This window comes from Eretmochelys imbricata, chromosome 11, assembly GCF_965152235.1.
Source record: "Eretmochelys imbricata isolate rEreImb1 chromosome 11, rEreImb1.hap1, whole genome shotgun sequence".
Taxonomy (NCBI): Eukaryota; Metazoa; Chordata; order Testudines; family Cheloniidae; genus Eretmochelys; species Eretmochelys imbricata.
Window position 1 is genome coordinate 82,605,805 of NC_135582.1, and position 24,229 is coordinate 82,630,033.

The following is a 24,229-nucleotide window of genomic DNA, read 5'->3' on the forward strand; positions in this document are numbered from 1 at the left end:
GACTTTTGCAAGTTTAAATTTTGTGGCTGACTAGTCCTCACTTAGGATTAGTCTCCCAGATAGTTTGAAACAAAGTTGTATAAAACTAAAGAGACGTTAGACACATAGGTGACAATTTCAAGTTATTATTTACAACACTACATAACAACATGCATCATATCAACATTCATTAGTTACATAGGTATGGTTTTGTGATGTTACTTTGTTGTGAAACCACAGATGCATAAGATTTCAAATACAGAACCGTAGATTCTCATAGTAAAACCAGTGAAGAGTTTAGTTTTAGTCTTACCATTTTCAAAGAAAAAAGTGAAATGTGTTAATATAATATTGAGGTTAAAATTGTAAACACCCTCAAGAGAGAAAATACAAGAGTTAAAGCTCTGCTTGTACTACTGATTCACATAGCACTTAGGGAACATTTTGGATTGCTAATTATGCTGTTAAAGCCAACATTAATACACATAGAACCAGTTCTGTCCTTTAATACTTCTATGCAACTCCCATCACAGTCTGGGAGAACTGTACGTATTTATCTATGCACAGAAGGATGATGTGAAGATGAACATTGAGAAAGGCCTTGAGCCTTACCATATTTATCATTACATTAGTGTGTCCTTTTATGAACTGCATGTGTTTAACTATGATATTGAAGTAAACTCGTCCTGTGTGTATTAATCTCATTGTACAAATTCTACAACTATTGTTACCTCAACAGCAAACCCAATCAGAGATCTCTCTATGCAGGATCATTTACGTTCTAATATTGCCCGGTTATATTTAAAGGTTATTAGTAACCTTATTGTGCATGTTGATCCAGGAAGTGCCTGGAAGACCTGGGCTCCATTCCCAGCTCTGCCACAGATCCTCTTGGGCAACTCGTGCAGTGACTTTTTCCAAAAGTGGCCAGTGATTCTTGGTGCTAACTTTGAACCTGCTTTCCAAAGGTGCTGGACACCTCTGCAGTTCCAACTGATATGGACAGGAACAGCAGGCGTGCTACACCTCTGAAAATCAGGCCCAAAGCAACTGAAGTCAGGCATCTGAAAATTAGCATTCATTTGTGAAAATGTTGATCTCACTCACTGCTCAACTGTTGGTCAGTAAAAATGGCGATAGTTACATTTCTTAACTCCCAGGGTTGCTACAGGGATAAATTCATTATTTACTAAGTACTCAAATACTGGATGATGGTGGCTCCAGAAAGGCCTATAAATAAAAGGTTTCAGAGTAACAGCCATGTTAGTCTGTATTCGCAAAAAGAAAAGGAGGACTTGTGGCACCTTAGAGACTAACCAATGTATTTGAGCATAAGCTTTCGCGAGCTACAGCTCACTTCATCGGATGCATACTGTGGAAAGTGTAGAAGATCTTTTTATATACACACAAAGCATGAAAAAATACCTCCTCCCACCTCACTCTCCTGCTGGTAATAGCTTATCTAAAGTGATCACTCTCCTTACAATGTGTATGATAATCAAGGTGGGCCATTTCCAGCACAAATCCAGAGTTTAACAAGAACGTCTGAGGAGGGGGTGGGGGTAGGAAAAAACAAGGGGAAATAGGTTACCTTGCATACTGACTTAGGCTTGAATAGAGACTGGGAGTGGCTAAGTCAGTACGCAAGGTAACCTATTTCCCCTTGTTTTTTCCTTCCCCCCCAGATGTTCTTGTTAAACTCTGGATTTGTGCTGAAAATGGCCCACCTTGATTATCATACACATTGTAAGGAGAGTGATCACTTTAGATAAGCTATTACCAGCAGGAGAGTGGGGTGGGAGGAGGTATTTTTTCGTGCTTTGTGTGTATATAAAAAGATCTTTTACACTTTCCACAGTATGCATCCGATGAAGTGAGCTGTAGCTCATGAAAGCTTATGCTCAAATACATTGGTTAGTCTCTAAGGTGCCACAAGTACTCCTTTTCTTTCTATAAATAAAAGGTAGATACACTATTGCCATTATTCAATATAACTGAATACTTAGCATCAGCAACCCCATGCCTATGTTTTGTCAGCTTGTTAGGAGGGTATACAGTTTTCACCAGACTTGTGAAATCGGCAACATACTGACAATTGTTGAGTCCGCAATGTCCAAGTAATATTTGCCCTCTTGACTCATGGCACCTCATAGCACATGGTCAGAGGGATGAGCCATCAAGCTCCCACAAAAGAGATGGAAGATGAAGGGAGGGGCAGTAGAATCTGTTGGGAAAAGAGGCACTCAGTAAGGGCAGGTTAAGCATTGGTCCTGGGAGCTCAGGGCAACCAAATGGAAAGAAACTGGCCCTGAGCTTCCTCCTGCTCTCCTTCTACAGAAGGACACATCAGTCTACAGTGCCACTAACCTCAGCTGTCCTCCCGTCAGGCTACTGCTGGGAGGACATCATCTATGGCTAGGAAAGAAATGGACATGAATTTCTTCGTCTGCCCAGCCCCATCTCTAACGGGGGAGGGAGAGGAAACACACCAAATCTGAGATATTGCATCTCTGCCTCTCAAGCCTGCTATGTTAGTTCACTCCTGACAGCAGATCAAACAGCTACTGCAAAGGCAGCAGAGGACAAGATGGAAACAAGGCATATATACCTCAACAAGGAGAGAAGGAAGGAGCTCAGGACCGCTGCTTTGCACAAGTGCCTCAGAGGATGTTCCCAAATTATGACTACCTCCTCTTAAATGCTACAATCAAGGTGAGTGCAATGAGCGGGGCTGAGAAATGAGGCAATAATATCACGTATAGTAAGTGTGTATTTCAGATTGTAAATTGTCTGTGGGCGGGGTATTTATCTCCTTGTTCAGTACAATGCCAAATATGGTAATGATGCTCAAATAAACAGCAACAACCAACACTATGGAAAAAAATATGTACATTTTTAGTCTTCAAGTCAGCTACAATTTGGAGCTCTGATCACAGAAACATAGAATATTAGGGTTGGAAGAGACCTCAGGCAGTCATCTAGTCCAACCCCACTAAACCATCCCAGCCACGGCTTTGTCAAGCCAGGCCTTAAAAACCTCGAAGGATGGAGATTCCACCACCTCCCTAGGTAACCCATTCCAGTGCTTCACCATCCTCCTAGTGAAATAGTGTTTCCTAATATCCAACCTAGACCTCCTCACCACTGCAACTTGAGACCACTGCTCCTTCTTCGGTCATCTGCCACCACTGAGAACAGCCTACCTCCATCCTCTTTGGAAGCCCCCTTCAAGTAGTTGAAGGCTGTTATCAAATCCCCCTTCACTCTTCTCTGTTGCAGACTAAATAAGTCCAGTTCCCTCCGCATCTCCTCATAAGTCATGTACCCCAGTCTCCTTATCATTTTTGTTGCCATCTGCTGGACTCTCTCCGATTTGCCCACATCCTTTCTGTAGTGGGAGGCCCAAAACTGGACGCAATACTCCAGATGTGGCCTCAACAGTGCCGAATAGAGGGGAATTATCACTTCCCTCGATCTGCGGGCAATGCTCCTACTAATGCAGCCCAATATGCCGTTAGCCTTCTTGGCAACAAGGGCACACTGTTGACTCATATCCAGCTTCTCATCCACTGTAATCCCCAGGTCCTTTTCTGCAGACCTGCAGCTTAGCCAGTCGGTCCCCAGCCTGTAGCAGTGTATGGAATTCTTCTGTCCTAAGTGCAGGACTCTGCACTTATCCTTATTGAACCTCCTCAGATTTCTTTTAGCCCAATCCTCCAATTTGTCTAGGTCACTCTGGACCCTATCCCTACCCTCTAGTGTGTCTACCTTTCCCCCCAGCTTAGTGTCGTCTGCAAACTTGCTGAGGGTGCAATCCATCCTATCCTCCAGATCATTAATGAAGATATTGAACAAAACCGTCCCCAGGACTGATCCCTGGGGCACTCTGCTTAATACTGGCTGCCAACTAGACATCAAACCGTTGATTACTACCCATTGAGCCTGACGATCTAGCCAGCTTTCTATCCACCTTATAGTCCATTCATCCAATCCATACTTCTTTAACTTGCTGGCAAGAATACTGTGGGAGACTGTATCAAAAGCTTTGCTAAAGTCAAGATATATCACATCCACTGCTTTCCCCATATCCACAGAGCCAGTTATCTCATCATAGAAGGCAATCAGGTTGATCAGGCATGACTTGCTTTTGGTGAATCCATGCTGATTGTTCCTGATCACCTTCCTCTCCTCCAAGTGCTTCAAAATGGATTTCTTGGGGACCTCCTCCATGATTTTTTCAGGGACTGAGGTGAGGCGAGCCAGTCTGCAGTTCCCCGTATTCTCCTTCTTTCCTTTTTAAAGATGGGCACTATATTTGCCTTTTTCCAATCATCCGGGACCTCCCCCAATCACCAATCAGCCAATCACATCAGCCAACGACTACAGCACCCTTGGATGCATTGCATCCGGCCCCATGGACCTGTTTATGTTCAGCTTTTGTAAATAGTCGTTAACCTGTTCTTTCACCACTGAGGGATGCTCACCTACTCCCCATATTCTATACTGCCCAGTGCAGCAGTCTGGGAGCTGACCTTGTCTGTGGAGACCGGGGCAAAAAAAGCATTGAGTACTTCAGCTTTTTCCACATCATCTGTCACTAGGTTGCCTCCCCCATTCAAAAGGGTCCCACACTTTCCCTGAGCTTTTTCTTGTTGCCAACATACCTGTAGAAACCCTTCTTGTTACCCTTCACATCCCTTGCTAGCTGCAACTCCAAGTGTGCTTTGGCCTTCCTGGTTACACCCTAGCATGCTCAAGCAATATTTTTATACTCCTCCCTCGTCATCTGTCCAAGTTTCCACTTCTTGTAAGCTTCCTTTTTGTGTTTACACTTCCTGAAGATTTCTCTGTGAAGAAAATCTGTGAAGATTTTTCTGCACATCAGGATGGTTTGTTCCTGCACCCTCAATAAGGCCTCTTTAAAATACAGTCAGCTCTCCTGCACTCTTTTCCCTCTCATATTAGCTTCCCAGGGGATCCTGCCCATCATTTCCCTGAGGGAGTCAAAGTCTGCTTTTCTGTAGTCCCGGGTCCGTATTCTGCTGCTCTCCTTTCTTCCTTTTGTCAGGATCCTGAACTCGACCATCTCATGGTCACAACTGCCCAGGTTGCCACCCACCTCTGTTTCCCCTACCAATTCTTCCCTGTTTGTGAGCAGAAAGTCAAGAGGAGCCTGGCCCTTAGTTCGTTCCTCCAGCACTTGCACCAGAAAGTTGTCCCCAAGAATATCAAAAAACTTCCTGGATTGTCTGTGCACTGCTGTATTGCTCTCCCAGCAGATGTCAGGGTGATTGAAGTCCTCCATGAGAACCAGGGCCTGTGATCTGGAAACTTCTGTTAATTGTCTGAAGAAAGCCTCGTCTCTACCTCATCCTCCTGTCTGATGCCAGAAATTTTATAACACTTCTAATGAACTATACTTCTCCAGTGAGGAGATACCATCATGGTGTAACATGCCGGAAGCTTTTGCCACCTTTCTCCTAGCTGTGAAGATAGGTTTTCGAACACACACAAAAAATAATAGAGGCAACTCACCGTGCTGAAGTGTTTTTCAAAAGAACAGGAGCTATGATAGATGCTGATCCTTGGACAGATAGACAAGAGACATTTAGGCCCCGTGTTTCCTCATAACCCCAGAACCATCCCCTGTAAGATAGTAAAAAAAGTCTCCAATTAATAGATCACCATTTTAAGATGAATTTGCTGTGCATAGTAAGATTAGTTAGCAGCACATCCTAGAGAAAAAATAGTCCTTGGTCTCAACAAAAATGTACACATACTCCTTAAAAAAGAAAATATCTTTTTGATATCACTGTATGCAATCACGATGGATTTAGTTCTCTTGATTTTCAGAGTATATTTTTTTATTATTGGGGTTAAAAAAAATCAAGTGAAAAAATGGAACAACTTTTTCCCTGATCAAAAGTAACTATTTGTAGAGCTAAAGTTACCAGGTTTTATATGAAAGTAAGCTGGTAATTTCTCCAGCCAACTAAACAAAAGCATCTCAAAGTCATTAGAACCTAAGAACAGCCATACTGGGTCAGACAAGTGGTCATAGAATCATAGAATATCAGGGTTGGAAGGGACCCCTGAAGGTCATCTAGTCCAACCCCCTGCTCGAAGCAGGACCAATTCCCAGTTAAATCATCCCAGCCAGGGCTTTGTCAAGCCTGACCTTAAAAACCTCTAAGGAAGGAGATTCCACCACCTCCCTAGGTAATGCATTCCAGCGTTTCACCACCCTCCTAGTGAAAAAGTTTTTCCTAATATCCAATCTAAACCTCCCCCACTGCAACTTGAAACCATTACTCCTCGTTCTGTCATCTGCTACCGTTGAGAACAGTCTAGAGCCATCCTCTTTGGAACCCCCTTTCAGGTAGTTGAAAGCAGCTATCAAATCCCCCCTCATTCTTCTCTTCTGCAGGCTAAACAATCCCAGCTCCCTCAGCCTCTCCTCATAAGTCATGTGTTCTAGACCCCTAATCATTTTTGTTGCACTTCGCTGGACTCTCTCCAATTTATCCACATCCTTCTTGTAGTGTGGGGCCCAAAACTGGACACAGTACTCCAGATGAGGCCTCACCAATGTCGAATAGAGGGGAACGATCACGTCCCTCGATCTGCTCGCTATGCCCCTACTTATACATCCCAAAATGCCATTTGCCTTCTTGGCAACAAGGGCACACTGCTGACTCATATCCAGCTTCTCGTCCACTGTCACCCCTAGGTCCTTTTCCGCAGAACTGCTGCCTAGCCATTCGGTCCCTAGTCTGTAGCTGTGCATTGGATTCTTCCATCCTAAGTGCAGGACCCTGCACTTATCCTTATTGAACCTCATCAGATTTCTTTTGGCCCAATCCTCCAATTTGTCTAGGTCCTTCTGTATCCTAACCCTCCCCTCCAGCGTATCTACCACTCCTCCCAGTTTAGTATCATCCGCAAATTTGCTGAGAGTGCAATCCACACCATCCTCCAGATCATTTATGAAGATATTGAACAAAACCGGCCCCAGGACCGACCCTTGGGGCACTCCACTTGACACCGGCTGCCAACTAGACATGGAGCCATTGATCACTACCCGTTGAGCCTGACAATCTAGCCAGCTTTCTACCCACCTTATAGTGCATTCATCCAGCCCATACTTCCTTAACTTGCTGACAAGAATACTGTGGAAGACCGTGTCAAAAGCTTTGCTAAAGTCAAGAAACAATACATCCACTGCTTTCCCTTCATCCACAGAACCAGTAATCTCATCATAAAAGGCAATTAGATTAGTCAGGCATGACCTTCCCTTGGTGAATCCATGCTGGCTGTTCCTGATCACTTTCCTCTCATGCAAGTGCTTCAGGATTGATTCTTTGAGGACCTGCTCCATGATTTTTCCAGGGACTGAGGTGAGGCTGACTGGCCTGTAGTTCCCTGGATCCTCCTTCTTCCCTTTTTTAAAGATTGGCACTACATTAGCCTTTTTCCAGTCATCCGGGACTTCCCCCGTTCGCCACAAGTTTTCAAAGATAATGGCCAATGGCTCTGCAATCACAGCCGCCAATTCCTTCAGCACTCTCAGATGCAACTCGTCCGGCCCCATGGACTTGAGCACGTCCAGCTTTTCTAAATAGTCCTTAACCACCTCTATCTCCACAGAGGGCTGGCCATCTTCTTCCCCATCTCTTCCATCAGTGGCCAGTGTCAGATGCTTCAAAGGGAATGAACAGACCACGGAAATTATAGTGATCTATTCCCTGTTGTTAAGTCCCAGCATCCAGAGGCTTACGGGCACGCAGAGCATGGGGTTGCACCCCTGACCATTTTGGCTAATAGCCAATGATGGACCTATTCTCCATGAACTTATCTAACTCTTTTTTGAGCCCAGTTATAGTTTTGCCCTTCACAACATCCTCTGGCGACACATTCCACGGGTTGACTGTGCGTTGTGTGAAGAAGCAATTAATTTTGTTTGTTTTAAACCTGCTGCCTATTAATTTCATCCTGGTTCTCGTGTGCCGGCAGAGACACAGGCCAGGCACCGTTCTCAGGCCCCCCGGTCCCCTGCCTGGCCGTACTCCTATACTGTTCCAGGAACTGCCACCTTCAGAGCTGGAAGCCCGGCCAGCAGCTGTTGCTCTCTCCGCTCTGCCTTCAGAGGTGGACAGCCAGAAAGTGGCGGCTGCTACAGGGGGACTGAAGCAAATGTTGGGGTGGCTATAGTCCCCACAACCCTCGAAGATTTCTCTGTTCAGCCAAGCTTGGTCGCCTGCCATATTTGCTATTCTTTCTGCACCTCGGGATGGTTTGTTCCTGCACCCTCAATAAGACTTCTTTAAAATACAGCCAGCTCGCTTGGACTCCTTTCCCCTTCATATTAGCCTCCCAGGAGATCCCGCCCATCAGTTCTGCTTTTCTGAAGTCCAGGGTCCGTATTCTGCTGCTCTCCTTCCTTCCTTCTGTCAGGATCCTGAACTCGACCATCTCATGGTCACTGCTGCTCAGGTTGCCACCCGCTTCTACTTCCCTTACCAATTCTTCCCTGTTTGTGAGCAGCAGGTCAAAAGGAGCATGGTCCCTAGTTGGTTCCTCCAGCACTTGCACCAGGAAGTTGTCCTCAACACTCTCCAAAAACTTCCTGGATTGTCTGTGCACTGCTGTATTGCTCTCCCAGCAGATGTCAGGGTGTTCCCACTTCCCCACTTACCTCCGGGCTTAGGTCGCCATACCCCGCGAACCTAGTTTAAAGCCCTCCTCACTAGGTTAGCAAGCCTGCCTGTGAAGATGCTCTTCCCTCTCTTTGTTAGGTGGATTCCATCTCTTCCTAGCAATCTTTCCTCCTGGAACAACATCCCACGCTCGAAGCACTCTCTCCAATACCACAATTCGATGGTCCCTACCTCGGCCTTTTCCTTCAACAGAGAGGATGGACAAGAACATGACTTGCGCCTCAAACTCCTTTATCCTTCTTCCCAGAGCCAGGTATTGTGTGGTGACCTGCTCAAGGTCATTCTTGGCAGTATCACTGGTGCCCATTTGGAGAAGCAGGAAGGGGTAGTGTTGCGGGGGCTTGATCAGTCTCAGCAGACACTCCGTCACATCCTGAATTCTAGCTCCAGGCAAGTAGCACACTTTTCGAGTTTCCCGGTCAGGACGGCAGATGGATGACTCTGTCTCCCTTAGGAGTGTGTCCCTGACCACCACCACCCGTCTCCTCCTCTTGGGAGTAGTGGTCGTGGAACCCCCATCCTTAGGACAATGCAGCCCATGCCTTCCGGTCGATGGGGTCTCCCTCAGATCCTTTCCCTCAGATGACTCTTCCAAACCATTCTCCAACATAGTACCTGTGCAGAGAGCCTGAAAACAGTTTCTTACCTCAATCTGCATTGGGGGTACATGGGTTCTCCCCTTTCTTCTTCTAGAGGTCACATACTGCCTATTTTCTTCCCCGTTCTGCACTGCCCTTGGATTCTTCAGCATGCTGTACCTGCAGTGCCAAGCACTGACTTCTATCCAGAAAAATCTTCATTTTCTCTGATGCAATGCAGGGTTGATACTTGGGTCTCTAGTCCTTTAACCTTCTCTTCAAATATGGAAGATCTCTTTCTTGAGTGGTAACAGCTAATTTAGACACCATCATTTTGTATGTAGAGTTGGGATTATGTTTTCCAATGTGTATTGCTTTGCATTTATCAGCACTGAATTTCATCTGCCTGTGAGATCACTTTGTAACTCTTCACATTCTGCTTTGGACTGAACTCAGTTGCATTCCATCCTGTTCCTCTGCTAACAGTCTAGACGGATTTCTAAACAATAGTCACGTGCAGCGGTTCTTCTGTGACTATGGCAGTGGCAGAGGATGCTCAATGACCAGCACATTGCCTTTTGTTTGCGAGTCGGCTGACAGGCAGTACAGAGCGGAGCTCTTCCTAATGACCAGTGACTCAGCATCTCAAAAAGCCACCAAGGTAAGAGAGCTAACAGGTGGAAGTTTCCATAACTAATTTTTTTCAGGTTTCAATCTAGTTTTGTAACAAGGAGTTGGGGAAGCACCCAGTTCAGGTCACAGCCCTAGCACCCCCACACAAACCACCCGAGGCACTTCTGCTGCCACTGGAAGAGACACTTGCAGATTATTATATATCACACAGAACCAAAGGAAAACAGACTCAGATGCTTATCGCTAGGCCGCAGGGCTGGATAACCGCTACTCACATAACAGGCAGAGTATACACAAGAAAACGAGTGTGCAGTAAAGGGCTTGATTTCAGATCTGTCCTAGTAGACTTCCTGTGTTTTCTGGGGAAATGGAGAGGCTTTCCTCTTGACAACTTAGATCGCCTTTTATCTGTAAGGTCCTTTATTAGTAAGTACACAGCTACCTTTCCCCACGACTAGACTCCCAAAGGGGATACGGTGTTCTCTCTTAACTCCTGAATCTTAACTTCTCCAGGAGCATCTAGGCTGATTACAAGTGGTGTCATAGTGACGCTTCAGGACAATGAGAACCCTCCAGGATTTTACTTGTTATAAGTAGAAATCAGGTTTAACAATAAAAACAGAGCCTCAATTAATGATATCTGGACTATAGGACAGGAAAACAATCCAGAAATTGCAAAACTAGAACTTTTTACAGAATTTGACAGAAACGTAGAGATCCCGTCTTGCTTGGTGTTTGTAATCGAAAGTACTGTTTGTCATATACAGATGTCACAATATACGCTTGATATAAGCCAGAAGGATAAATAGCTCATACTGAAAATATGACAAATAGTGGTAATGCATGTCAGTAGCCTATATCATAGTAGAGCTGTCAATTATTTGCAGTTAACTCACGCGATTAACTCAAAAAAAGTAATCACAATTAATCACACTGTTAAACAATAAAATACCAATTGAAATGACATATTTTATGTTTTTCTACATTTTCAAATACATTGATTTCTATTACAACACAAAATACGTGTCCAGTGTTCATTTTATATTATTTTTGACTATAAATATTTGCACTGTAAAAATGATAAAAGAAAGTATTTTTAATTCACCTCATACAAGTACTTTAGTGCAATCTTTGTCGTGAAAGTGCAACTTACAAATGTAAATTTTTTGTTACATAACTGTACTCAAAAACAAAACACTATAAAACTTTAGAGCCCAGAAGTCCACTCAATCCTACTTCTTGTTCAGCCAATCGCTAAAACAAACAGGTTTGTTTACATTTGTGGGAGATACTGCTGCCTGCTTCTTATTTACGGCACCAGAAAGTGAGAACAGGCATTCGCATGGCACTTTTGTAGCCAGCATTGCATGGTATTTATGTGCCAGATATGCTAAAGATGCGTATGCCCCTTCATGCTTCGGCCACCATTCCAGAGGACATGCTTCCATGCTGATGAAGCTCATGAAAAAAAAATTTGTTAATTAAATTTGTGACTGAACTCCTTGGGAGAGAATTGTACATCTCCTGTTCTGTTTTACTTGCGTTCTGCCATGTATTTCATGTTATAGCAGTCTTGGATGATGACCTAGCACGTTCATTTTAAAAACACTTTCACAGCAGATTTGACAAAACGCAAAGAATGTACCAATGTGAGATTTCTAAAAATAGCTACAGCACTCAACTCAAGGTTTAAAAATCTGAGGGACGAGGTGTCGAGCATGCTTTCAAAAGTCTTAAAAGAGCACCACTCTGATGTGCAAATTACAAAACCTGAACCACCGAAAAATAAAATCAACCCCCTGCTCTTGGCATCTGACTCAGATGATAAAAAAGAACGTCTGCTCTGCCTTGGATCGCTGTTGAGCGGAACAAGTCATCAGCATGGACGTATGTCCTCTGGAATGGTAGTTGAAACCTGAAGGGACATATTTCAGAGTAGCAGCCGTGTTAGTCTGTATCCGCAAAAAGAAAAGGAGTACTAGTAAATACTAGATATTTACGTGCCAGATGCGCTGAAGATTCATATGTCCCTTCAGAAAGAAAAGGAGTACTAGTGGCACCTTAGAGGCTAACAAATTTATTTCGCATCAGATGAAGTGAGCTGTAGCTCAGGAAAGCTTATGCTCAAATAAATTTGTTAGTCTCTAAGGTGCCACAAGTCCTCCTTTTCTTTCTGAAGGGACATATGAATCTTCAGCGCATCTGGCACGTAAATATCTTGCGACACCAGCTACAACAGTACCATGCAAACGCCTGATCTCACTTTCAGGTGACACTGTAAACAAGAAACAGGCAAGCATTATCTCCTGCAAAATTGTAACCAACTTATTTGTCTGAGTGATAGGATGAAGTAGGACTGAGTGGACATGTAGGCGCTAAAGTTTTAAATAGTTTTATTTTTGAATGCAGTTTTTTTCTGTACATAATTCTATATTTGTAAGTTCAACTTTCATGATAAAGAGATTGCACTACAGTACTTGTATTAGGAGAATTAAAAAATACTATTTCTTTTGTTTTTTACAGTGCAAATATTTGTAACCATAAATAAATATAAAGTGAGCACTGTACACTTTGTATTCTGTGTTTTAATGGAAATTAATATACTTGAAAATGTAGACATCCAAAAATATTTATTTAAATGTTATTCTATTATTGTTTAACAGCACAATTAATTGCGATTAATTTTTTTAATTGCAATTAATATTTTTAATCGCTTGTAAGCCCTAATCATAAGTAAAGGTAACTTCTCTTTTGGAGTCCAAATAGCCAGCAGACACAATACCCTGTGGGCATGGTTCAAAACTGAAATACCATTGATATAAAATATATTCCAAGTCTTTAAAAACTGACTGGTGTCTCAGAATGTTTGCATCAATTGATAAAAGAAGTGCTAGAAATATAATGGTACCCAACACTAGGTGAGATACTAGCTCAGAGCTGCATTGCTATCATGGTTACACTGAACTCATTTATAAGGCCTTTGTGTGACACTGTATAAAAAGAAAGGTGACCATTTATACCACTGATGTTATCACTGTTCTACAATTGAAATAGATCTTGTACAAAGTATGATTTTTAAGGTATCAATGGAAATGTTATAGTCTGCTAAGTATTGTTACCCTGTTTATATGCGTGTATTATCATTGTATATGAAGTTATGAATCGTTGCTGTGTGTTTGTATCTCAAACATGTTCTGTTCCGGGGTAACAGCCACAAGACAGATTTACAGCCATAGGTGATGGGCCATTTAAGGAGAATCAACTCTTCCAACAGGCCGCTGCAGAGGAGGCCTCAGAGAGCATACGGACAATGGAGGCCCAGCGACTCAGCAGGGCACGTACAACATGTGTTTGCTGTCTCCATGTTTGAGACAGTAACTTTCCATGCACATAGTCTCAAGGTTATATCCCCCCAGGCTGACATCACCTTCTTGCCTCTTTCCTGCTCCACATCTCTAGACCATGATTTCCAGCAAAAGAAGAGCTTTGAACAATGGACTGAGGACCCCAATATTTGTGATGATCCAGAGAGACTTATTGCAAGCTAGCAGATTTAACATCACTGCTATTATAAACTCTGAAATCAACTGTAATGTAAATGATTCATTTTAACCTCTTAATAACTCTCTTTTTTAATATTAATAAACCTTTAGTTTGTAGTTACTACAGGATTGTTGATCCCCTTGAGCACGGAGGAGCTGGTAATGGTTTCTGAACGATCAGGATTTACAAATGGGTTAGATGGTGTAGGGCCATGCTGAGCACCGCGCAGCAAACCAGTATTGAGTGAACAAAGGCCTAGGTAACCATGGGGAAGCCCACATATCAAACAAAATGAACAGTCTTCTTTCCTAGTATAAGTGACAGAACACGCCTGGGACAATTTAGGATAGCTGAATAGCCAGAGGCTGCTATAAAGCCATTATTCTTCCATTAGTAAAGAACCAAGTAGTTTAATCTCAAAGTGCAAACAAAATTTTATAGTGATCGTGTAGAAATTCAGACGTTCATCTCACTGCCTATAAGATTTTATTTGGAACCGTTTTCAAAGTTAGTCTGTATTAATCCTCGATTAAGGGCTACTTTTTGCTTTGAGAAATCCTCATTTCTAACTTTAAGAGCAGCTCACTCAGTGATTTTTCAAGTTTTCCATATTCTTTAGTTCTCAGAACGGATGTCTGGTTTTGCAGAATGCAAATGCTTGTACAAAAAAACCCCCGAAAACAGAATTAAAACAACTGAGCACAGACCTTACCCCTTGAGATTCTACTAGAGGATGTCCAGAGCAATAATGCATTGCTTTCAATCAAGAACTGTGCTAGAAAAATATATTTCCAAAGTGCCTTTTCCAGGGTCAGCCTCACCTGTTCAAAGTGTTTTCCCCACAAAAAGCAGAAGAAAGAAAAACCACAATCAACTAATATGGCAGCAATAAGAAGACTGCTGTATTGATTTTCCTAGGTGTCCTTACAAAACCTGTAGGAAATATAAATTTCCATCCTGCTTCCACTATTGTACTACTTTATGCTGCCTCCTACCATCCCTTCCCCTAACCAACACGACAGCTTCAGTGCGCTTTACAAATGTAGCAAAATCAGCCTCAAGCACCCAAATACTCATGAGCAAGTTCAATAAACAAACCAGACTGCATGTGGAAGGAAGGCAAATGTCTCACTGACTGAACTAAATGGGAAAATGAAGGAGTCACATATCCTGTAAAATATTACCTGTAGTATTCATGTTTGTCTTTTGAGTACATGAGCTGATCAATGCATTGCCTCTCATCTATTTTCTCTTCCCAAGTTCCTTCTTTCCATCCTTCTGCATAGCTTTGTAGGACATATACCTGGTCTATAAAGGGTCCACCTGACTCTGAATAGGAAGCAAAGAGAAGTAACTATCAGCATGTAAGAGTACTTGAGTTACGTATACAGCAGCATTGCTTGCCCTGTTTTAGATAAGAAGCTGCCATAATTTCCAACATATTCTATACAGTTCTAGTCAACTTACCAAAAAAATGATAAGGTGATCTATAGAAACCAGAGGAGTCTGGGGATTATTCATTACCCACCTCCATCTAGGTGTTTGGTTTGGATATATCTAACACACAAAACCCAAGATTCAGAATGCTGGGTAAACCAAACATTTTATCAAAAAAAAAAAAACAACAAAAACCCACCTTGTATCATCTTTGAATGTCCCCCTTTCCTTTTACACATTATCTTGATGAATCTTTTTTCGTCATTCAGTGCATTTCCTTTGAACTAACTTTTCCTGTTAAAACTGCTTTTTAAGAATGTTTGAGTTTATTTTTCAGAAGAGACTGTACATGAAGGGCCTTTACTTGGCTAAGAGGAAAAATGTCAACTCTAGGAAATACTTGGCTTCTGTAGGAAGGTGCGGTGCCCAAAAGAGCCTCACCTCATCAGAGTGAAGGAGACACAATGAAAGAAAAGTCATCAAAATGAGAGAAAGAAAAAACAAAACCAAACCCCCCAAGATGTAAGGCGGGTGCTAAGTTCCCTCTAAGCTGTGCAGCCGCATAGGCAAGGAGAGACGCCTCTCCCCCCGTTCCATGGCTGCTGCAGCTAGAGAGGGCTGGGAGGAGTCCTCTCTCCCCGCTGCAGCCCCGAGGCAGCCTGCACCCCAAACCCCTTGTGACCAGGGTCCCAGGGGAACCAACTGAGGTCACTCAATTAGGGTGAACTGCAAAGAATGGGGCAGGCAATCCCCAAAGCTGGTGGATATTCCAATTCTTAGATTTACCAAGCCAGCACAAAACAGCTTCTATACCACCTCACTGGTTACCCAGAAGCCAACAACACAGTTCTCTTAAAGCAACCCAGCCTCAGGCCTCCACTCAGACACCGAAGTCAAATGTGAAAATCTTATTTTTCTTTTTTTCAGATTACTGAAAATCTTATTCATCATATAAAAAAGTTCTACCAACCCCAAAAGATCGGACACATTACCTCCCAGGGTAATGAATATTCCAGATTTTACCCAAATACACGCTTACAGCCAATTATTAACAACTAAACTACAATTTATTAAAAAAGAAAAAAGAGAGTGTATTGGTTAAAAGATTAGTATACACACAGACATGAGTACAGTTCTTGAAATTCAGATTCATAGCAGAGATGGTGAGCTTTATAGTTGTAAAGAGGTTTTTTTAGAATTTAGTCCATAGGTTATAGTCCAATGTCCAATATCATACTCAGGGTGTTCCAGTTTAGGACTGGGATTCTCAATCTTGCAACTCAAACTTCACCGATGAAGCTTAAGCAGATCTGAGATGACAGGATCAGGACCCAAGGATTTTTTATACAGTTTTCAGGCCTTCTCATAACAGCCTGGAGTCATTCAGTGAACAATAGGCAATTTATGGGGACTTTTGAAGTAGATCCATTTCCTAAACATCGCCGGTAATTACCCACACAGATTAACGTAAGGCAATTGCCCGCTTTCCATCATTCTCAGGTGATCTGCTATACATTTCAAAGTTCTAACCTACCGAGCAAGGAATGGCCTTAATTATACATATTGTTCTCACATCTCTCTAATGGTTGACTCTTGGTCAATCAGCCTGCAAGCTGCTTAACCCTTTCTGGCTATGTATCACATCCCTCATCCCCGGCCCCACCCCAGAGCCCTCACCCCCCGCTGGAGCCCTCACCCCCCGCACCCCTCACCCCTCACCCCTCCACCCCACACCAACCCTCTGCCCCAGCCCTGAGCCCCTTCCCACACTCCAAATCCCTTGGCCCCACCCCCGCCACACATCACCTCCATACTGGTGCACTTAACAAAATTCATTCCTTACATGGATATAAAAAATTAGAGGGAACATTGCTTGGGTGGTGTCAAATTTGTAACCAGAAGGTACCAGTGGAGGATACTAAGCCCTGCCTGTAGGGACTGCCTGGGATTTCAGACCTGGAGAAAGGAGCTGACAGTGGTAACCCTTTTAAGCAATTGGACGGTGGAACCAACAACTGTGCCTCCTGACAAAAGATGACTTAAGAATTTGAGGCTGTCAATGAGATGGGGAGCTACCCCTTGGAACAAGTAGAGCTTCCGCCAAGAAAGGGGATGACTGAACCTTGAAGGGTCAGGGCTCTCTACCTTTTATCCCCCTTGTATTTTTCCTGTCTTGTTTTCGCTCTTCTTAAAAGAAGAGGAGACATGCCCAAGGTGTGGGCCAACAGCCCAGTTATAGACCTATATTCATTCATTAAACTTAAATATCTCCTCTGCTGAGAGAAAGTGGCTGAAAGATTCTGAGATACTGTTGTAGACTTTAATACACAGGTGATGGCACTAAATACCACTTAATGAAGGAAACTTTAACCTACAGTTTCCAAGTTCTCAGGCAAAAAGTCATCTTCCTAATTACCTTAGCCACACAAGCTTTCACACAAATTGCCCGTACCCATCAAAAATTTAGGAGTGTGGGTAGAAAATGTAGCTTACACTGGCAGTCTCCATACAACCTTGACTATGGAGGGCCAAATTCATCTTTGTTGTAACTCCACAGAGAAAAATGGATTTACTCTAGGGATGAACTGGCCCCAAAGTCTCTTCTGTGCATCCATAATTTTTTTTTTAAAAAAACAAGCACAATGGGACTCTCAGAAGACTGGCATGTCATTCACCTGAGAGATGGTCTTCAGAGCAAGCATGTGAGAACTGAGCGCAGGCTGGCCATGCTCAGGGAGTTTTCTCAGAAGGGGCCTTGTTCTACTCTCCTTGAAGTCAATAAGAATCTCTTCTTTAGCTTCCACCGGCACTGGATGGGCTCTAGTACTGTACTATGAGTAAGTACAGCTGTGACCAGGTAAACAGGATTACTTTTTCCTACAGCTTTATTATAAAATACGAACATTTTCAGAGTTGGCCTCTTCCATCCCTTTGCTTTTACCTTTAATATTTTTCTCTCTCCTCCTCCACCCCACTCCCCACAACCCTTGTCTTCTCATGCCAGAGTCTAGAGTCTGAGTCCTGATCACTCTTTAAATATAAGAAAATTGCCAACCCTGCCATTTTCACGTGTTTAAAGTCCTAAGGGCTATTACTTTGAGAGAAATTTGGCTACGTTTTAATTAGGAGTGTAAAACCATGAAAGTTTAATTTTTCAGATGTCGTCTGGGCTTTTACAATTGAAGAGTGGTCTTGTTTTTTCAAACCAATGTGATAAAGTAAGGCTGTAATTGCTTTTACTACAGCATTTTAAAAAAATATTTAGAACTAGTTAGGCTTGTGCACTGAGGTTAAGGATCCTATATCATACCTTATATATGTTCATCAACGTCTCTTCACGTACTTACAGTAATTAAGTCAAATATTTTAATAAGACACTCAATCTTGTTAAGGCCTGAAATTTGACCTTCCTTGAAACTGTCATAACTTGATGGAGAGTAGATCATCAGTAAGACTGAACTCAGCCAAAAGGCAATTCATCAGCACTTGCGGTGGGTTTGTTAATTATATAGACATTTAGAATCCAAAAGGGGACAGACAACTGTCTTCTGCCCTTGCAAAGGCAAAGACTAGATCTAATAGGGCATTTTCATATCTACTTACAATGATTTACTGCTATACTTTATGTAGCTTTACTGAAAAGGCAGCCGAGTGAGCACAAAACAAGACTCAATGCCTATGAGTGTCACGACACGGATAGTTGACTTGTTTTGAACAAGAAAGAGCATACTTTTTTTCTCTCAACTGTATAAAGATAGCAACAGTAGGGAAAGACACTTCGAAAGACGCAACCAAAAGAAAAAAAAAATTGCGAGCAATGAAGGTAAAACACAAAAGTTAAAACCCATGAACACTGTGACTTTTACTGAAATCACATTAAAACAACACTAGTGTCTAGAAAATAGCACAAAAATTCAAAGGCAAGTTATGTGGTGGGACTGAGGATCTATTGTACACTTTGTGCCACGGTGGAGAAAACTACCTGAATAAAACCTCTCAGGTGATGCCTACATGAAGTAAGAGTCCAATCAGTTTCATTATAGCATAAAGTTATTACACTTTTGCCTCGGTGTCATCACCCCTAACTACATCTATCGGGTACACTCTGACCTTACAACAATCAACGCTCAAGCTCTAACACTTCCCATCACTGTCAACCAAAGCACACCTAGTGGACTGAAATGAAAATATGCTTGTTCCAGTATATCTTAGAAAGCCATCCTTAATAACAATGGTGATCGGAACAAAACAAACAAAACTCTTCTATGCCACTTGGAAAGACCAAGATCCTTCAACTTCAAGGGTGAAATTCCCCCTTGGGGAATGGAGGGCTTGTACAGCAGCATAACGCACTGAACCTGAGTAGGGAAGAGAGCGTGAATTGCACCAACCCCTCCACACAGAACAGGATCACCTGGGATTTAGGCAGATGGAGTCAATTTCACTTAAAGTGAATGAAAGCACAAGATATTTTCATGTTTTACAAATAGCTCGGGCAGGAGCACACAGCACCCCTTTGCGCTCCCTTCAACCCAAACCACCTACCTAGCCATTGTTCTGGTCCCCAGTGTAAATCAGAACACACACACACACACACACACACACACACACAATGACCTGTTTTGGTCATACGAGCTTCTCTGTAGTTACACTTTAGAGAGGAAAATCAGGTTCGGAACATATGGTGGCAGTTGAAAGTCACCACTTCTGAATGAGGTGATAACGAGAGTGTCTGTTTTCTTCCCTCCGGCCTTCCTTGGCCCTATACTCTATATAACACAGGTGCTCTTGTTTAATTCAAATTTGCTTCTCATTTCTCAGATTAGTTTCATAGTGGCTAGCTTGAGGATACTAAACTGATAGAAGTGCAGTCCCACCAAGAGTGCTCGCTGGGTCGGAAAGAGATCTTTCTTTGCAATGACACATGGTAACTTGTTAGAAGCAAGTTTTCCTACTGTAAAATATAAGCATCGGACAGGGTCAATCATTGAGCAGACTTCAAAACTCCTCTTTAGAGAAGCACAAAAAGTACCACTGTACACACCTTGTTCTAATGCATATCATAAACAGAAAAACCTGTGAAGGAAACACATCAAAGATTTATTAACCCCTCACAGGTGACAGAATAAATGTACTTTACCTGCAAGAAACTGCTCATACTCAATAACAGGGATGTTTTTATTGAGGCTTGGAAGATCAAAGAACTCAGACCAAGGGATTCGGACCTGATGAATGTCAGGACTCTGCCAGTGATAAAGACGTCCCCAAGGAGGCAGGACCAATACCCAGGCTTCACTTTTCAGCAAGGTCTTTAGAAGAGAGGCAACACGAATATAGACATCTCTGCGTAGATTGAACCCTTCAGGAGGATTTACATCATACAAAAGATACCTGGAGAAAGTGAGAAACTAGAATCACTTTTGGGAGGCTTCAAGCATTTACAGAGAGAATTTATCTGTCGCTAATTTGGAATCACTTTGCTAGGCTCCCAATGTCTCTCTTATGACTCCTTACGGGAGGGCAAAAAAAGGGTAGGAAGGCTGCAATACGCTGAAACCAGGTCAAAATGTCATCAGGTCACTTCAGGAAGGCAGCAAGGAACCTGGGGCCGTTAACAGAGCTGGACAGCACAACGCTGTGCCATGAGCAAGGCAAGCGCCCAAATGCTGAGGAAAATATTCCCGGGGGCATTTGCCGCGAGGCTCTGTGCAGCAAAGAGCCGGGGAGCCGGCTCTGCGGCCCCAGGCGGGCCGGTGACAGGCGGCTGAAACGGGGGGCGGTCCGGCGTCGGGTCTCCCCCGCCACAGCCCACGGGATCCCGGCCCCGCGCACGGCGCCCCCGGCCTGGCTCGGGCCACAGAACCCGGCCCGGCCCCGGCCCCGGCCCCGGCCGCCTCTCGCAGCCCCAACGCGGCCGCCGCCAACCCGCCGCCGGCCTCCGAACCCGGCACCTGCGGGCGCGGCCTTCGCGGCTGAGGCGCCCGCAGCGGCTCGGGGTCAGCGGCCCGGCCGGCGGGACCAGCGCCGGGGTACGCGGCGCCCGGCCTCCCGGGTCCTCCCCGCACCGGCGGCGGGGCCCAGCCAGGCCCCGGGGCTCCCGGCCCGGCCGCGCCCCACACGCTCCTCACCGGCGGCGGGCGGCGGCGGCGGCGGGGAGCGAGGCGGCGCCGTGCCCGGCCCGGAAGGCGGCGGGGGGCGGCTGGGCGGCCCGCGGGGGGCAGAGCGCGGCGGCCAGGCCCAGCAGGAGCAGGAGGCGGCCGGGGCGCCCAGCCGCCATCTCCGGGCAGTGGGACGCGCGCGTCCGGGCCGAGATCCGCGGCTCGCTCGCCCGCTCGGAGGGGCGGGCTCCGGGCCCCGCGGGCAGCTGGCCGGGCCGGGGCCGCTTGCCCGGCGCTGAGCGGCCCCCGCCCCCTGCCCTTCAGCCGGGGAGACCGGGGCCTGCCCCCCTCACTGGGCCTGCCCGGGAGTGCCGGGGCGGCGGGGCGGGTTCTGCTCCCTAGGAAAGAGCCCCGGAGGCCGCGGGGTGCTTGGGGGCGGCAGCAGGAGGCCCGGGCGCGGCGAGTCCTGTTTGCCGCCCCCCGGCAGGGCTCCAGCCCCCCAAAGCACCTGCCCGCGGCGCCTGTTCCCTTGTGGTTAAAACGGCCCGGTCCCCGCCGCCCCGGGGCCAAGGGATCAGCCCCCGGGGAACCTTCCCATCCAGCCTTCACCGCGGCGCTGACTGCTGCCCCCGGCACTATTGCCAGGCTGGGGTAATAAAAGGGAGCAGGGTTTGCTTGCCCCGGCCTACACCATAGGCCTGGAAAGGACAGCCGGAGGGCTAGTATCATGTATAATGCTCGGTACTGGGGGACCTGGCTCGTTGGAGGGGCTATGCGGAGAATGCTCAAGCAGGGCCACAATCCCCAAACCGGTGGTATATTAAGAATGGCCCTCTGGGTCAGACCAAGCGTCCATCTAGCCCAGTATCCTGTCTTCTGCCAGGGCCAGGTGCCCCAGAGGGAATGAACAGAACAGGGAACCCTCAAGTGATCCATCCCCTGTCGCCCATTCCCAGCTTCTGGCAGACAGAGGCTAGGGACACCATCCCTGCTCGTCCTGGCTAATAGGACCTATCCTCCATGAATGCATCTAGTTCTTTTTTGAACCCTATTATGGTCTTGGCTTTCACAACATCCTCTGGCAAGGAGTTCCACAGGTTGACTGTGCGTTGTGTGAAGAAATACTTCCTTTTGTTTGTTTTTAAAGTACGTTTCTCATAATTAGATTCACCAAGCCAGTTACAAAACAGATTTTCCAATAAGTTACTGGTTACCAAGAAGCCAAAATATGGTTCCCTTCAAGCAATCCAGCCTTTGGCCCCCACCCAGACAGCCAAGTCTATATAGCGAAGGTTACTTAAAACCTATTCACCATATATAAAGTTTTACCAGCCCCAAGAGATCAAACACATTACCCACTAGGGCAATGAATATTTCCGAACTTACCCCAAAACACACTTATAGTCAATTCTTAAAAAGAAAAGGAGTACTTGTGGCACCTTAGAGACTAACCAATTTATTTTAGCATGAGCTTTCGTGAGCTACAGCTCACTTCATCAGATACATACCGTGGAAACTGCAGCAGACTTTATATATACACAGAGAATATGAAACAATACCTCCTCCCACCCCACTGTCCTGCTGGTAATAGCTTATCTAAAGTAATCGTCAGGTTAGGCCATTTCCAGCACAAATCCAGGTTTTCTCACCCTCCACCCCCCCACACAAATTCACTCTCCTGCTGGTGATAGCCCATCCAAAGTGACAACTCTTTACACAATGTGCATGATAATTGTGTAAAGAGTTGTCACTTTGGATGGGCTATCACCAGCAGGAGAGTGAATTTGTGTGGGGGGGTGGAGGGTGAGAAAACCTGGATTTGTGCTGGAAATGGCCTAACCTGACGATTACTTTAGATAAGCTATTACCAGCAGGACAGTGGGGTGGGAGGAGGTATTGTTTCATATTCTCTGTGTATATATAAAGTCTGCTGCAGTTTCCACGGTATGTATCTGATGAAGTGAGCTGTAGCTCACGAAAGCTCATGCTAAAATAAATTGGTTAGTCTCTAAGGTGCCACAAGTACTCCTTTTCTTTTTGCGAATACAGACTAACACGGCTGTTACTCTGAAACCAGTCAATTCTTATTAACTAAATCTATGATTTATTTTAAAAGAAAAGAAAGTTACTATGGCAAGAGTTCCATACCTCTCTGGGGGAGGGAACTCCAGTTATTAGGAAGAGACAGGTAATAGTTATGGGGGATTCGATCATTAGAAAGAGATCACTGGGTTTGCGATGACCAGGCGAACTGCATGACTTGTCATGAACTGCATGACTTGCCTGCCTGGTGCGAAGGTTGCGGATCTCTCGAGACATCTAGACAGACTTATGTGTAGTGCTGGGGAGGAATGGGTGGTCGTGGTACATGTAGGTACCAGTGACATAGGGAAGGATAGGAGAGAAGTCCTGGTGGCCAAATTTGGGCTGTTAGGTAAGAGATTGAAGTCCAGGACCTCCACGGTCTCATTCTCTGAAATGCTTCCAGTTCCACGCGCAGGGCCAGCTAGACAGGCAGAACCACAGGGTCTCAATGCGTGGATGAGACAATGATGTAGGCAGGAAGGGTTTAGATTTATTAGGAACTGGGGAAACTTTTGGGAAAGGAGGAGCCTATACAGGAAGGATGGGCTCCACCTAAACCAAAATGGAACCAGATTGCTGGCGCTTAACATTAAAAAGGTCGTAGAGCAGTTTTTAAACTAAGGGCTGAGGGAAAGCCAATAGGTGCAGAGGAGCACGTGGTTCGGACAGAGACATCCCTTAGGGGAGTATCTATTAATGGAGATTCTCTATATCCTTGTAAATCGGACAGAATGGAAGATAATAAAATACGGGTATGATAGATGAGAAACAGTCAAATGAAAAAGAGTCCCATTCAATTACATGATGTAATGTCAGACACCTACAAAGTGACAGATTTTTAAGTGCTTATACACAAATGCTAGAAGTCTAAATAATGTGGCTGAACTAGAGTGCCTCATATTAAATGAGGATATTGATATAATAGACATCACAGAAACTTGGTGGAATGAGGATAATCAATAGGACATAGTAACACCAGGGCACAGAATATATCTGAAGGACAGAACACGTCATGCACTATATGTGAAAGAAAGCGTAGAATCAAATGAAGTAAAAATCTTAAATGAACCAAACTGTATCATAGAATCTCTATGGATAGTGATTCCATGCTCAAATAATAATATAGTAGTAGGGGTATACTACTGACCACCTGACCAGG

At 44.7% G+C, this 24,229-nt stretch overlaps 1 protein-coding gene across 2 annotated transcripts in view; it reads right to left on the bottom strand.

Annotated features, from left to right (window-relative positions):
• POFUT2 (protein O-fucosyltransferase 2) overlaps positions 1 to 21,275 on the bottom strand; it is a 33,993-nt gene extending 12,718 nt beyond the window's left edge. Inside the window, exons 1-4 of one of the 2 annotated variants that reach the window (XM_077829545.1) lie at positions 21,016 to 21,269; positions 20,028 to 20,278; positions 14,635 to 14,779; positions 5,515 to 5,625 (exon numbers count right to left, since the gene is read on the bottom strand). In XM_077829545.1, the coding sequence (XP_077685671.1) occupies positions 5,515 to 5,625; positions 14,635 to 14,779; positions 20,028 to 20,278; positions 21,016 to 21,164 (656 nt within the window). In that variant the 5' untranslated portion in view covers positions 21,165 to 21,269. Of the gene's footprint in view, positions 1 to 5,514; positions 5,626 to 14,634; positions 14,780 to 20,027; positions 20,279 to 21,015 lie in introns of both variants that reach the window. The other variant, XM_077829546.1, reaches the window with a different exon arrangement.
• Positions 21,276 to 24,229: the final 2,954 nt, after the last annotated feature.